The sequence below is a fragment of the Ambystoma mexicanum genome, chromosome 1q, assembly GCF_040938575.1.
Source record: "Ambystoma mexicanum isolate Mex_15411 chromosome 1q, UKY_AmexF1_1, whole genome shotgun sequence".
Taxonomy (NCBI): domain Eukaryota; kingdom Metazoa; phylum Chordata; class Amphibia; order Caudata; family Ambystomatidae; genus Ambystoma; species Ambystoma mexicanum.
The window spans coordinates 387,664,589-387,678,595 of record NC_090922.1 but is presented as its reverse complement, the minus strand read 5'-3'; the positions used below and the strand labels follow the sequence as shown (position 1 = coordinate 387,678,595).

At 50.7% G+C, this 14,007-nt stretch overlaps 1 protein-coding gene across 8 annotated transcripts in view; it reads right to left on the bottom strand.

The window, feature by feature from the left end:
* CHD9 (chromodomain helicase DNA binding protein 9) overlaps positions 1-14,007 on the bottom strand; it is a 3,201,601-nt gene that overhangs the window by 2,307,984 nt on the left and 879,610 nt on the right. For all 8 annotated transcript variants that reach the window (XM_069639531.1, XM_069639523.1, XM_069639522.1 and 5 more), the window contains one exon: positions 5,484-5,621. In XM_069639531.1, coding sequence (XP_069495632.1) covers positions 5,484-5,621 — 138 coding nt within the window. The remainder of the gene's footprint in view (positions 1-5,483; positions 5,622-14,007) is intronic.

Here is a 14,007-nt window from a genome sequence, read left to right as displayed (position 1 = left end):
TAGACGAGATTAAGAACCATGTACACCCGAAGAAGGAGTAGCCCCTCTACAGCCCATGTCAATCTTGCCACAATTCCACCAGATCTTGGTCTCCCATTAACCTCCGCAGTGGCGTTGCCACATGTCGTTTAAGTTGACCGGACTTCCCTGTACTATCCAAATCCGGGTTCATAAGAAAGTAAAAATCCCCTCCCCATATGAACAGCCCGTCCCTATACTGCCCGCCAGGCTCAGTACCAAGAGAAACCAGTCTGTCATCCACAATCGGCACTTGGGAGTTAACCACACATATGCCCCTCCCCTCCAGTGTACCAAAGAGCACCACTGTCCTCCCAGCACTGTCGGTCAAGACATTGTCCACCTGGACGGAAACCCCTGACGCCACCCGAAACTGTCACGGATTTCCCCCTTTCTCACCTGAGATCGATCCTTGCAGGATTTCTTGGAAGGAGTCTTCTTGCGCACGGATCGGGTTTTGTACAAGCCTGCGCGAGCCTCTTCTGGCTCCAGCGTGCGTTCAGTGTTCCGGGATACTCGGAGGCTCTGGGAAGTCCAGGAAACGAGGAAGGTGTACACGAAGACGGCACACGAAATCCGGGAAGCAAGGTAGAGAGAAGAGGAAGGAAGGGAGAAGGGATTTAGAAGGTCCGGGAACCAGGAACAGGAGAATAGTTCAGCGAATTACAGAGCCCACGTCTAGCCACTACCAGAGATAGCGTTGAGACGCGCAAGGCCGTGGTCTATTTGTAGAATGCGCTATGTCCGACGTGGAGGCTGTTGGAAGGCGTACCACGTTAGACGGCCATGTTGGGAGTAACAAGGAGTGCAAGCCCCGTTGTGATAGGGACCAGGAAGTCCAAAAGGGGCGTGTTCTGTGGATCATGACAGCATGCCTCCTCCGAAAACTTGTTCCACGAGGTTTGCCCGGGTGTATGAGATAATACCTTCTGAGCAATCGAGGGGTATTCAGATTAGAAATTGGTTCCCAGGTTCTTTCACTAGGAGGATATCCTTTCCACTCGACCAGGTATTGGAGTTGACCCCGTTTATACCTGGAGTCGCATATTCTGGAAACTTCATATTCTAGCTGGTCATCCACAACCACGGGGTTGGGTCTGCAGGATTTCTGGGAGGATCGGATGTAAGGTATTAATAAAGAAGTTTGAAAAACTGGATGAATCTTCTTCCAGGAGTCTGGCAACTTGAACCGGAATTAGACTGGGTTAATGATTTCCTTTATGGGAAAGGGCCATACTATGGGGGGGGCCAGTTTGTTTGGTTGTAAATGTCGAAGCAGTAGTTTCGAGGACAGCCAGACTTGGATCACTGACGGCATAAGAAGGCCCTTGTCTTCTTTTGGTATCCGCATAACGCTTAGTGTGTGTTCGGGCCTTTTCTAAATGTTCTTTGGCTTCCTTGTGTACGTTGATGAGAGTTTCAATCCAGGGATCGACGGTTGGTACTGGTGTGGGATGTGGGAGAATGGAAGGTAGAACTGACGGGTGGAATCCTTGGCTGCAATAAAAAGGGCTGGCCTTGACTGCCGAGTGACCAGAATTGTTGTATGCGAATTCAGCCACGGGTATAAGGAGCGATCAGTCATCCTGTACCTTGGTGGCGAAACAATGAAGGTATTGTTCCAGGGTCTGGTTCACACGTTCCGTACCTCCGTTAGTCTGTGGGTGGTATCCTGATGAGAGGGCATGTTGGATTCCTAGAGTGCGACATAGATGTTTCCAGAATTGTGAGACGTATTGAGGTCCTCGGTCTGATATGATCTTGGAAGGGAGTCCATGAAGGCGAAATATATGCTCCAGGAAAATGCCAGCGAGTTCTGAGGAAGATGGCAACTTGTATAAGGATGTAAAATGGGCCATGTGGGTGAATAAATCAAATCAATGGTGACCATAATAGTCGTATAGCCCCTAGATGGTGGTAATTCCACGATAAAGTCTGTAGCGATGAATTCCCAGGGCCTAGAAGGTAACATAGGTTGAAATAGGAGACCTGCCGGTTTCTTGTTATCATGCTTGTTTTGATTGCAGACTGCACAGGCTTGAATGTACCGTTGAACGTCAATTTTCATTTTAGGCCACCAAAATTGTCTTTGTATTAGACGGAGGGTGTTGGTGCCGCCACGGTGCCCGGAGTGAAGAGTGTCATGACAGAGGTTAATGATCCGTAGTTGCAGTCTCTGTGTGGGAATGATCAGGGCATTGTGCTTGAACAGGTACCCGTCTCTAGTTCCAAGACTACACCAATTTTTCCCCGTGAATTCCTTCCAGATCTCAGAGGACTGGGTTTGCATTTGAATATCTTCCAGGAGACTGACTGCTTGGGCTACAAAGATTGTATGGGGAAACATCTTTGGGTAGGCCCGATCTTCAAAAGTTTCGTAATCAGGACGTCGAGATAAGGCGTCAGCAATTATGTTCTGTGATCCAGGGACATGATGGATGTGGAACTGGTACTGGGCAAAGAAGGCGGCCCAACGGGCTTGACGACTGTTCCTACACTCCAAAGATTGTAGAACTTGGAGATTTCGATGGTCCGTACGGACCTGGACAGGATGTTTAGCTCCAAGAAGTAGATGCCGCCATTCTGTGAAGGCTTGGCGGATAGCTAACAGCTCCTTTCCAAGACGGAATGAGTCTCGCTGGGAGTTAGGGTTCGTGAAAGGTAAGCAATGGGGTGCTCCAATTTGTCCTCGAATTCCTGCTTTAGCACTGCTCCTAGGGCGTAGTTAGAGGCATCCGTCTCCACTAGGAATGGTCGATTATTATCGGGTTGAGCTAGGATGGGGGCTTGAGTAAACTCTGTTTTTAATCGTTGGAATACCTTGTCTTGAGCTGAGCTCCAGAGAAAGGGAGTATCTTTCTTCAAGAGAGCAATGATCTGTTGAACTATCTCAGAAAAGGACGGTATGAACCTCCGGTAGAAATTGGCAAGCCCCAGGAAGGATTGAATCTGTTTCACGGAAGTGGGAACCGGCCAACATAGTATGGCTTTTACCTTTGAATGGTCCATTCCAATTCCTTCTGGACTAAGGACAAATCCTAGGTAATGAACAGAAGTGACATGAAAAAGGCATTTTTCGGGTTTACCTAGGAGTTTGTTTTCACGTAGCCGTTGCAAGACTGCCTTTACATGCTCTTCATGCTTTAGAAGGTCCTTGGAGTAAATCAAGATATCGTCCAGGTAAACGATGACGAAGAGGAACAGCATGTCAGAAAACACCCTATCCATAAAACGTTGGAAGACCGCGGGGGCATTAGCAAGTCAGAAGGGCATGACCAAGTATTCAAAGTGACCAAAGTGTGTTCTAAAAGGTGTTTTAAATTCGTCTCCTTCCCTAATACGGATCAGATGGTTGGCACCCCTGAGATCCAATTTCGTTAAGATTACAGCTCCTCTCACCGCATCCAGGATATCAGAGATTAAGGGCCAGGGGCAGCGGTCCTTGAGGGTGCATTGATTTATTCCACGATAATCAAGACAAGGTCTAAGCTCTTTAGTGTCTTTCTTGGGAACAAAAAACAACGAAGCTCCAGCTGGGGATTTAGATGGTTTTATGGTGCCATTTTCAAGGTTAGTATCCAAGTATTCTCGAAGGGCCCTTTTTTCCGGTTCGGATAGAATGAACATCCTTCCAAAAGGAATCACTGCTGAAGGTTCTGTATCTATAGCACAATCTTCAGGTCTGTGAGGGGGTAAGGGCCTGGACTATAGCAGTTGAAAACACATCAGCGTATTCCTGATAGGCCTTAGGAACCTGTATGATATTAGAAACCATGAGTGGGCCTTGCTGGTCTATTGGCGTGTTTTCTGAAGATGTCAAGGAGGAATCCAGGAATAGACAGTGAGACATGCAAAACTCAGAACCAAGAAACAAGGATCCTGCTGCCCAGTTGATATATGGTTTGTGTTTCTGTAACCAGGGCACGCCCAGTACCATGGGGTAATGAGCTGACTTAATGATGTCAAATTTGATCACCTCTCAGTGATGGTTTATCGAGAGTTGGATCTCTTTGGTCTGCAAGGTTATAGGTCCTGAAGTGAGAGGTCTTCCGTCGATCACCTCCACAGGTTGCATGATGCTTCGTGTTTCGTACGGAATGTGGTGGCTAAAGACCCAATCTTGATCAATGAATATTCCCATAGCCCCATAATCCACCAAGGCAAAAAATGGGGTAGGTCTCATTCTTGGATGGCGATAGGAAGGCCTATAGAATCACTAGGTTGTTCTGTCCAGGAGAGTTCAAGGATGGAATAGATGTGGAGCAAACATCTCTCCCCCGAAGCCTTGCTCCAACTAGTATCGGGAGCTGGTGTTTCCCAAACGCCGTGGAGGGGCTAGAGGGCACTCTCTAACTAGGTGTTTATCCGAGGCACAATACATACATAACCCCGTATGGATCCTTCTCATCCTCTCTTGCGGGGATATGGGTCCACGGAAAGCCCCTATTTGCATGGGTTCTGGATCGTTGACAGAGACTGGAGTAGGGTCAGGTTTCGATGAGGTCTCAAAGGACACCTTCTGGAAGGGCATCTTGGACTTTTTCTTCCCTGCCTTCCTTTCTTGGACAAGAAAGTCTATCTGCATGGCAAGATCCATAAGGGCCTGGAATGAACTTGGGCGAGCCACTCTGGCTAATTCGTCTTTTATCTCTTCATTTAGTCCCCTTCGGAAAAGAGTAAAACTTTCTTCTGAAGACCAATCCGCTTCCTTAGCCAATTGTTTGAATCGAGTTACATACGTAAGCATGTCCTGGGATCCTTGCTGAAAATCAAGTAGACGTTCCTGGGCGCTATAGACCTGTTCTGGACGGTCAAACATGGTATTAAGGGTTCAAAACTCCTATATGCAGGGCATACAAAGTAGTGATACAGAGGAGACCCAAAATTCAACAAATAAAAAGGACTTTGCACATAAGGTTTGTTCGGTAAAAAAATCCCAGCATCCCAATCCCATATGCACCTATTGTCAAGGCTCTTTCCTTTATGTAACTAATGTCAGTATGGCAATTAGTCACGTATACGAGAAGCTAAAGATGGTCCCATTAGTATGCTGCATACGCAACGCTGGCTTTTGCTCTAAATTAGCAACAAATAAAAACAGCATGGCATAGTCTGTCCCATCTGAAATACAAATTGCGTGCAACTCACATGCATTTCCTCACATACATGGGAATGTGATTTAGCCACATTGACCATGGGATTATTCACAAACTAATGTGGAATACAGATCCATTAGACAGTCAAAGGAATTGGGTGCCAGAACCAGTAAACCAGATAGCAAGCCATAATGTTGGAATGCTCACATTATATTCAAAGATACCTAATATCACATGCAGCCGGATCCAAAAGGTGTTCCCGTATGCAAAGGGACATATTTATTTAATGCAGCCACCGTTTCAACACTGTAGAAATATTATACTGACATTACTTTAATCATGAACTTGATGTTTAAAAGTGAAACTTACCACGTGTTTTGGGTCAGGCCTGTATGCTTGCAGCTGTTCAAACTCTTCAATTTTACTTTGGTCAACATCTTCTTTTAGTTCCCATGTACTATCTTCATAGGGCAATGAACACCATTTAACTAAGTAGTATGTAACAGACTGAAAAGAAAACAGGAAAAATCATGTCAGAGGATCTAAGGTTTGTGTGTAGGTGTGTCTGTGTATAGGTTTGTATGTGTGTCCCCTACCCCAGTGGCCCATCTGCAAAGTGGTGTCCATATATCCATTGATAATAAATGTAGCTCCATGCCTACTACCTTTATATGCCACCTTCCTGCATGCCCGATGCCTGTGTTCTTTGGTACCTGCTCTTCTATTGACATTTACATACTGCACCTCTTGGTCTCCCTTCCCTTGCACCAGATGCCCAACTACCTGCATGTTTAATTTCATCTCCCTTCATACGTTCCTCTTCCAAGAAGGCCATTACTCTTTTGCACATGCAGCCCGGACATGCCTACCAGTTGGTATCTTTGACACCTCTGTTGCCCTTTCACTCTGATTCTCAGCTAGTTGCAAGTTCAAGAGCCGCATTCACTAAATAGTTTACAAAGCAAACACAGGTCTACTGAACAGTAGGGGAGGTGAAAGTGTAAACTTTAACAGTGTTGCACTATGGGAGCCTTGCAACTTGGCTAATGTGACCAGGGCAAGAGTGCCTACTGTAATTCACGTATATGTAAGTCCCCCTTTCTTTAGACTCTAGTGATGATAGATTACGAACGACCCAATAAGGAGGATGGTATCAAGCTTATGTTTTTAGACAAAATGTTCTCCTAATGTTCTACAACCGACCAGAAGCTCACGTCCAGGGTGTAATGGTTGCATTATTGTAATGGGCTGCTGTTGTGACACAACTGACTCTTCAGTCTGTAAATGAATCTGTGTCAGCAGAGGAATCTTCCCAATGTTGCATACCTCCATGGTACAAGAAACAATTCAACTGCCTGCTTTTACAATGGTGACACACTACAAGCAAAGCATAAAATAAGCAGTGTTGCATAGCAATTTGTTATGAAATCTTTTAGGTTGGCTAATTAAACAGACACTTGTGTAGAACAGCTAGCTATTTCAATTGCCATGTTCAGTGAAAGCACAGCTCACCCTGCATTCCTCTTGCCCTCCGTGCTCTCCACCCTCTTTCGCTGTACGTTCAAAGGGGCTAATAGAGCGAGAGTGCAGCAGTAATCATCTCCTTCACTCTTAAAGGTGCCAAAATGCAGTGAGGGAGTGCTTGCAAGAAAAGCTATTTCTTTTTCAAATGAATGCAAACTAGAAGTAATTGGGTTGATACTTATATTGAGCTAACTATAACCTGCTTGGCGAAGACCAGTATGTGCTTACTTATTTTTTTTTAAAAGACAGTCCTGCATTTCCATTCCTAAAAATGAAGGTGTTACGTATCACATAAGGAACAAGTTACTCACCTGTAACTGTTGTTTCTCTAGCATGGGTCTGGCATGGATTCACATGCTCATGAATATTCCCCGTCGTCATGCTGGGAATCCTCGGTAAAGAAAAAATCAGTATCAGTTTTGTTTCTGATCTGTCTTTCTTAGTAGTAACCAATCACTGATCTCTGGGTCATACTGCCGCCAGCCAATGACTGCCCTCTCCCTAAGCCCCGCCTCTGGCAGCCATCCTCAGATTTGGTAGCACGCAAAGTGGCAGTATGACCAAGTGAAGAGCCGCAGAGGGGTAGGCGCGAGGGTTCGCATGTGAATCCATGCCAGACCCATGCTGGAGAACAACAGTTACAGGTAAGTAACTTGTTCCTTCTCCAGCATGGGGTCTGGCATGGATTCACATGCTCATGTATAAAAGAATACATAGCAGAATACACATGCACAACCACGGGAGGTGGCAAAGGCTCAACATTAAGCATTACATCCAAAACTCAACATTAAGCAATTCTTACCTCCTCACCAGGCTCACCTTAGGCGAACAGGTTGCGCAGCACTGCTTGGCCGACCCTGGACTCCTCCCTGGAGTCCCGATCGACGCAGTAGAATCTTGTGAAGGTGTGCGTAGACCTCCACGTAACAACGCTGCAGATGTCCAGCAGGGGCACACCAGACAGGAACGCTGTAGTAGCAGCGATTGCTCTGGTCGAATGGGCTCTCAGACGGCCGGGCAGCGGTCGGTTTGCCAACCGGTGACAATGCATGATGCAGCCGGAGAGCCATCTGGAAATGGAAGTCTTCGAGAGAGCCTTCCCTTGATTCACAGACCCAAAGTTCAGAAACAGTTGTGACGTCTTCCGAAAACTCTTCGTGCGGTCCACGTAGAACTTCAGCGCTCTAGCTACATCCAGCGAGTGCAAAGTCCTCTCGGCCGGCGTCGAAGGCGACGGAAAGAAAACTAGTAACACCAAGGGCTTGTTGAGGTGGAAGTCCGATGGCACCTTGGGCACGAAGGAGGGGTGCGTCCTCAGCACCACCCTCGTGTCATGAAAAGTCAAGTATTGAGGCTTGCAAGATAGGGCCTGGATCTCTCCCACTCGTCGTGCGGAGGTGATGGCCACGAGGAACGCTGTCTTCCATGACAGGAACTTCAGGGGCGCCTAATGCATAGGCTCGAATGGGGCCCCCATGAGCCCGGTCAGCACCACATTAAGCTCCCACGCCGGGGCAGGAGCCTTCACCGGCGGTAACGATCGGAATAGTCCCTTCATAAATTCCTTCACCAGGCGATGAGACCACAAGGACGCCCGTCCCGTAGTCCTGGTATTACGGGAGATGGCAGCCATATGTATTTTGATGGAGGCTTGAGCCAGTCCAGCTTTGGCCAGCGACAGTAGGTACGGCAGTACTTGAGGGGCCGTAATCCGCAGAGGGTTAATCTTCTGTGCACGGCACCAGACAGAGAACCTCTTCCACTTATGACCCTAACACTTGAGAGTTGAGGACGCCCTGGCTTTTGCAAGAATCTCTCTGCAGCCAGCCGGGATATCGTACCCTACAAACTCTAGTGCTGCAGGAGCCAGGCCTGCAAGTTCAGTGACTGTGGGTTGTGATGGAGAATGGCGCCCCCTTCTCTGGAGAGAAGACCCGCGTCCGCCGGCAGCTTGACTGGTGGGGACGTTGACAAGTCCAGAAGGTCCAGGAACCAGATCTGCCTCGGCCACGCCGGTGCGACGAGGATCATTCTGCACCTGGACTTCTTGAGCTGGTTGATGAGGCGGAGCAGCAACGGAGGGAACGAGTATAGAAACAGGCCGTCCTAGGGGAACGTGAAAGCATCACCCATGCTCCTCGGCTGCGGGAACCTGCTGGTGAACCTCTGGCACTTGGAGATTGTCGCCGTCGCGAAAAAGTCGATCCGGGGTTTGCCCCATCGTCGAAACAGCGGATCCACCTGGTCCTGACGCAGCTCCCACTCGTGGCACGAGCATAGCTCCCTGCTGAGTGAGTCGGTGATGACGTTCTTTATTCCTGCTAGATGCAAGGGCACCAGAAACATCCCCCGGGCGACGGCCCACTGCCACAGATCCTGAGCCTCCTTGGACAGGGCTGGGGATCTGGTGCCTCCCTGCTTCCGGATGTAGAACATCATGGTGGTGTTGTCGGTGAAGACCCTCACCACCTTGCCCTTGAAGGACGGGAGAAACGACCTGAGGGCCCAGAACACTGCTCGGAGCTCCAGGATGTTGATGTGGAGTGACCTCTCCTCTGGGAGCCAAAGGCCTCTCGCGTGCAGATCTCCGATGTGCGCTCCCCATCCCTCCAGGGATGCGTCTGTCGTCACCGTCTCCTGATGTACTGGGTCTGAAAGTCCTTCCCCGCCGCGAGATGCGCGTGGGTGCCCCACCATCGGATCGCTTGGCGGAAAGCCTCGTTGAGCGGGCTCCTGTCTTCGAAGCTGCCCGTAGCTTGTATCCAATGGGCGTCGAGGAACTCGTGTAGAGGACGCATCCGTAGCCTGCACAGGCGCACCAGGTAGATGCATAAGGACATCATTCTGAGCAAGGACTTGATGGATTTCACCCTGGCCACGTCCGTGGCCAGCAGGCGCTGCACCTTGCCCAAGATGTCCTTCGTCCTTTCCTCCGACTGCGAGTCCAATAGCGCCACTGTATCGAGCTTGGCTTCCAGAAACAGTGCGACCTGCGACGGGACCAGGTGGGATTTCGAGTAGTTGATGGAGAATCCCAGGTCCGTGAGAAGTTGCACGGTCTCCGCTGTGTGTTCAACGGTGAATTCTCTTGTCCTTGCACGGATGAGCCAATCGTCCAGGTAGGGGTAGACGTGGATCCCCCGCAGGCGCAGCCGCGCCGCCACTGGTGCGAGGCACTTGGTAAACACCCTGGGTGCCGACTTCAGCCCGAATGGCAGGGCCTTGAATTGGTAGTGTCGCCCCTGGACTACGAATCTGAGAAACCTTCGGTGTCCTTTTAGAATGGGGATATGGACGTAAGCATCCTCCAGGTCCAACGACGATAGGAAGTCGCCCTCCTCCAGCTGTCCCAGCACGTGCTGGAGGGTGACCATCCTGAATTTCTGCGCCTTGATGTATTTGTTTAACCAACGCAGGTCCAGGATGGGGACCAGGATGGGGCGCCAACCGCCTGTCTTCTTTCTGACGAGGAAGTACCTTGAGTACACTCCGGAGCCCCAGAGCCTCCTGGGGACGAGCTTGATGGCACCTTTCGTGAGCATCGCTCTTACCTCCAACAGCAGTTGAGGGACATGATTTTCCTTCCTGTCCACGGGAGGAATGCTGGGGCACTTCTTTAGAAATTCGAGAGTGTGCCCTTGGGCCAGGGCTTCCAGCACCCAACGGTCGGTGGAGATGGACTCCCACACGCTGACTAACTTCGCCAGCCAGCCTCCCACCGGGGTGCTCAGGTGGGGGGCCCGACGCTACGGCTGGTTCAGTCCTGCTTGGAAGTGGCCTTGCCACCTGGGCCACCTTGGCGACGAGATCCTCCTGACTTGCCGCGTCCTCTGTAGGCCTCCTGGCGGTATGTCAAGGAGCCGCCACCGGATCCCTTGGAGGCGCCCTGTCTGCCTCTGGCTTTCCGAAAGGGCGGCCATCGTTGCTGCAACACTCCCAAGGCATGAGTCGTCTCCGTGTCGGTCTTGATGGCCTGAAGTGACTCATCCACTGTTTTTCCAAACAGGTTGTTCCCGTCGAAGGGCATGTCCAAAACTCCCGCCTTAATTGTCGTCACTGCAGACGGGAAGACTCGTCCCATGGCGTTCCGCTTCTTTCCCTCGCCGTCAGGTGGGGAGGTCGAAGTTGAGTATGACGCCCCCGTTGCTTTCTGCTTGGCCGCCGCCGAGACGACCGAATCCGGGGACGGCTGTGCCCTAAGGCACAAAGGAGCGGAATCGGGGACTGGGTACTTCTTCTCGTAACGATCCCTCTTGGCAGGTGTCGTGGACGGGTTCTTCAGGAGAGCAAGCCCCTCCTCCCAGATGTCATCAATCAATGGTACCGCGAGGACCGTCTTGCTCTTGGCCTCGCGCCGCTGAAACCTTCCTTCTTCTGTTCCTCAGGGCAGAGCTGAAAAAGCTTGGATGCCCTGGCAATCATGGCGTGGAAGGAGCCAATTTCGTCGGGCGGGGAGGTCCGAGGAAGTGGTGCTTGAAGGCCCATCCCATCGTCACCACCGTTGTCATCCGTCTGCGTCGTGGCCGTATCCGTTCCTGTGTCATCCCCCGGGACAGGGGAAGGAGGTGAAGGCTGAGCGGGCCGCGAGGGCTGGAAAGGCAGGGGAGGATGAACTCTCCTCTGCTTGTTCAGAGGGCTTCCCGACGGGCCCGGCTCTGTTGGTTCGTCTGTTGGGGTGAGGGGCAATCTCGTCCTTATCTCTGTGCATAAGGATTGGATTGCCATCAAAATGCCCACCGAATTGTCCTGAGGCTCGGGCACCGGCTGCGACGGGCACGATGGATACTCCTCCTCCACGGGAGTCTCGTCGGCGCCACAGTCGCTCTCTTAGTCTGCCTCCTCTGGGTTCCCCCTGTGGAGCCTCCTCTGACCTCTTGTTGAGGCCCTGCATGACTTCAACCAGCTCCTCCTCAGAGGCTGTATCCGGAGGCTGTATCCTTGTCCGTGACGGCCTCCGCCCCCCCCCCACTCCTTTTCCACCGGGGTCTTCACGGGGGATTAATCGATGGGCTAAAAAGAGGATTCTCTCTGTGGTGGCAGGGAAACTCTGGGCCCCGAAGTCGCCCCCACAGGCTTCACCAGGACCGCTGCGACTCCCTCAATAGAGGCCTTCACCGGGTGAATCAAGTCCTTTTCCACATGCGTCTTGTCTTCGTGAAGGCAGTAGAGACATCTCAAATGCTCGTCCTCCTTGAAAACATTCTGTAATCCGCATCCAGGGGAGTTCCTGAACAGCTTGGATCCGGGTGTCGAGCTTTCCTTGTCCTGGGCCATGTCCATGAGGTAGTCCTCAGATCTTCTGGAATCTTCCAAGAAGTATAACTCGACGAAAACTTTGCCCTTGAGGGGCGTAGAAAATTCCGAAACGGGTCCCCGTTGATCGAAAGTAGAAACGGTGGAGCTTGAGGCTCGATTGACCGAAAAAATGAGATAAAACTCCTTGACAAAAACGCAAAACGCAGTAAAAGCTCAAGAGCTATAGCACAAGGACTCCCAACACTTGAACGTGCGGTAACAATCTGAGGATGGCTGCCAGGGGCGGGGCTTAGGGAGAGGGCAGTCATTGGCTGGGGGCAGTATGAAGGGGAATATTCATGAGCATGTGAATCCATGCCAGACCCCATGCTGGAGAAAGTAAGCATCCTGTAGGTCCAGAGACACCAACGAATCTTTAAGTCGAAGGGCCTGAAGGACCTGAGAAAGAGTAACCGTCTTGAACTTGTCCTTCCGGAGGAACTTGTTAAAACAACGCAAGTCCAAGATGGGTCTCAGTCCCCAGTCTTTCTTTGGAATCAAAAAACATGGGGAATTCCATCCCTTGTCCCTCTCCACTACAGGCACTACTTCTATAGCTTCAGAAGAGAGACTCCCCGGTAGATTGTCGTGAGGCCACTGTAGGAAGGGTAGGCAGTAGCCGTGGGCTATTGTCTCCAGAACCCACGCATCTGAAGTAATAGCTTGCGTTTCTTCGAGATGCTGAGACAGTCTGCCCCCGACCAATGGAACATGGTCTCAGTTGTTTTGGAGCAGCTGTTGCAGCGCTTGAAGGCAAAGAGGCTGCTGCTTGAGTGGCTTTGGCACCTCTATTTCCCCGACCACCATGGGTACTTCTACGTTGAGCCCTTTGATTGGCGGCTCCTCTCGTCCTACCAAAAGAGGGTAACGAAAGGAACCTCCCCGCCACTGCTGTCCCCTAGGATGAAAAGGCAGAGGTTGCTGCTGCACTCAAAGACTTAGCGGCAGCTTTCGAGGTCTGCACCCTCTCAAGACTCTAGTCAGCCTTGCTGCCAAACAAATGGAGCCATCAAAGGGCATGTTCAGAAGACGTGCCTCTACATCTGGAGCAAAACCCGACTTCCACAACCACGAAAACCTGCGTATAACGGTGCTCGTAGCCATGGACCGGCTAACACTGCCGGCCGTGTCCAAACCAGACTGAGGGGATTCACACATGGCATCCTTGCCATCCTGCACAAGAGCAAGGAACCCATCCCTTTCTTCCCCCTCTGGAATATGCTCAGCCGCTAGAAAGACGCAATTCCACAGTGTGTGAGAAAATCTTGCCAAGGCGCAAATGGAGTTGGCTGACTTCAGCGTCATACTCCCTGCAGAAAACACTTTGCGTGCCGAACCATCAAATCGCTTGTCGTCCCTATCAGGAGGGATGGTAGGGTATGCCTCCTGCCTCGAGGTGGCCGTAGCCGCCTGAACCACCAAACTCTTGGGTCGCTACTAGACTTGTTAACCGCCGGAAGAGACTCTGGGGTCTGCCAAGCAGCTGCCACCCTTTTTTGTAAAGTCAAATGAAAAGGCAACACTGGGTCAGTGGACGGACCTTGATCCAAAATATCAGTCAAGCTGTCCTGAACAAATGCTTCGAAGGACTAGACCAACCAAGATACTCAGTAACCCTATCCATCAATCTCCTATAAGAAGACTCCGCATCAGCCCCAGGCTCAGGCCTGCCAAACTCCACCTCAGGGGATGTATGTAAGCCACTGGCATCATGGAGTGATTGACGTAACTCTTCCAACTGACAGTCCCCAGAAAAAACAGGAGCCACATCAGGCTGAACAGGGTCAAATTCCAAATCTGACCTCTCCTCATCCTCATAAATATCATCCAGAGTAAGAAAGAACTCCTGCCCAGGGACAGAAGTGGGTTTGGAATCCTTAACAGGCTTCAAAGACTTGGATTTTGCATTCCTTGGAGGATCCACAGTACCAGGGACCTCCATCAGCAAATTCCGGCCAAAAGGCTCCAAAGGCGTCGAGGGCACCGCCGGCTTCGACGACAACAACGCTGCAGAGGGCTGGTGCAAAGGCAAAGCATCGACCTCTGTATCCGACGGACACGGCCCCGACTGAGT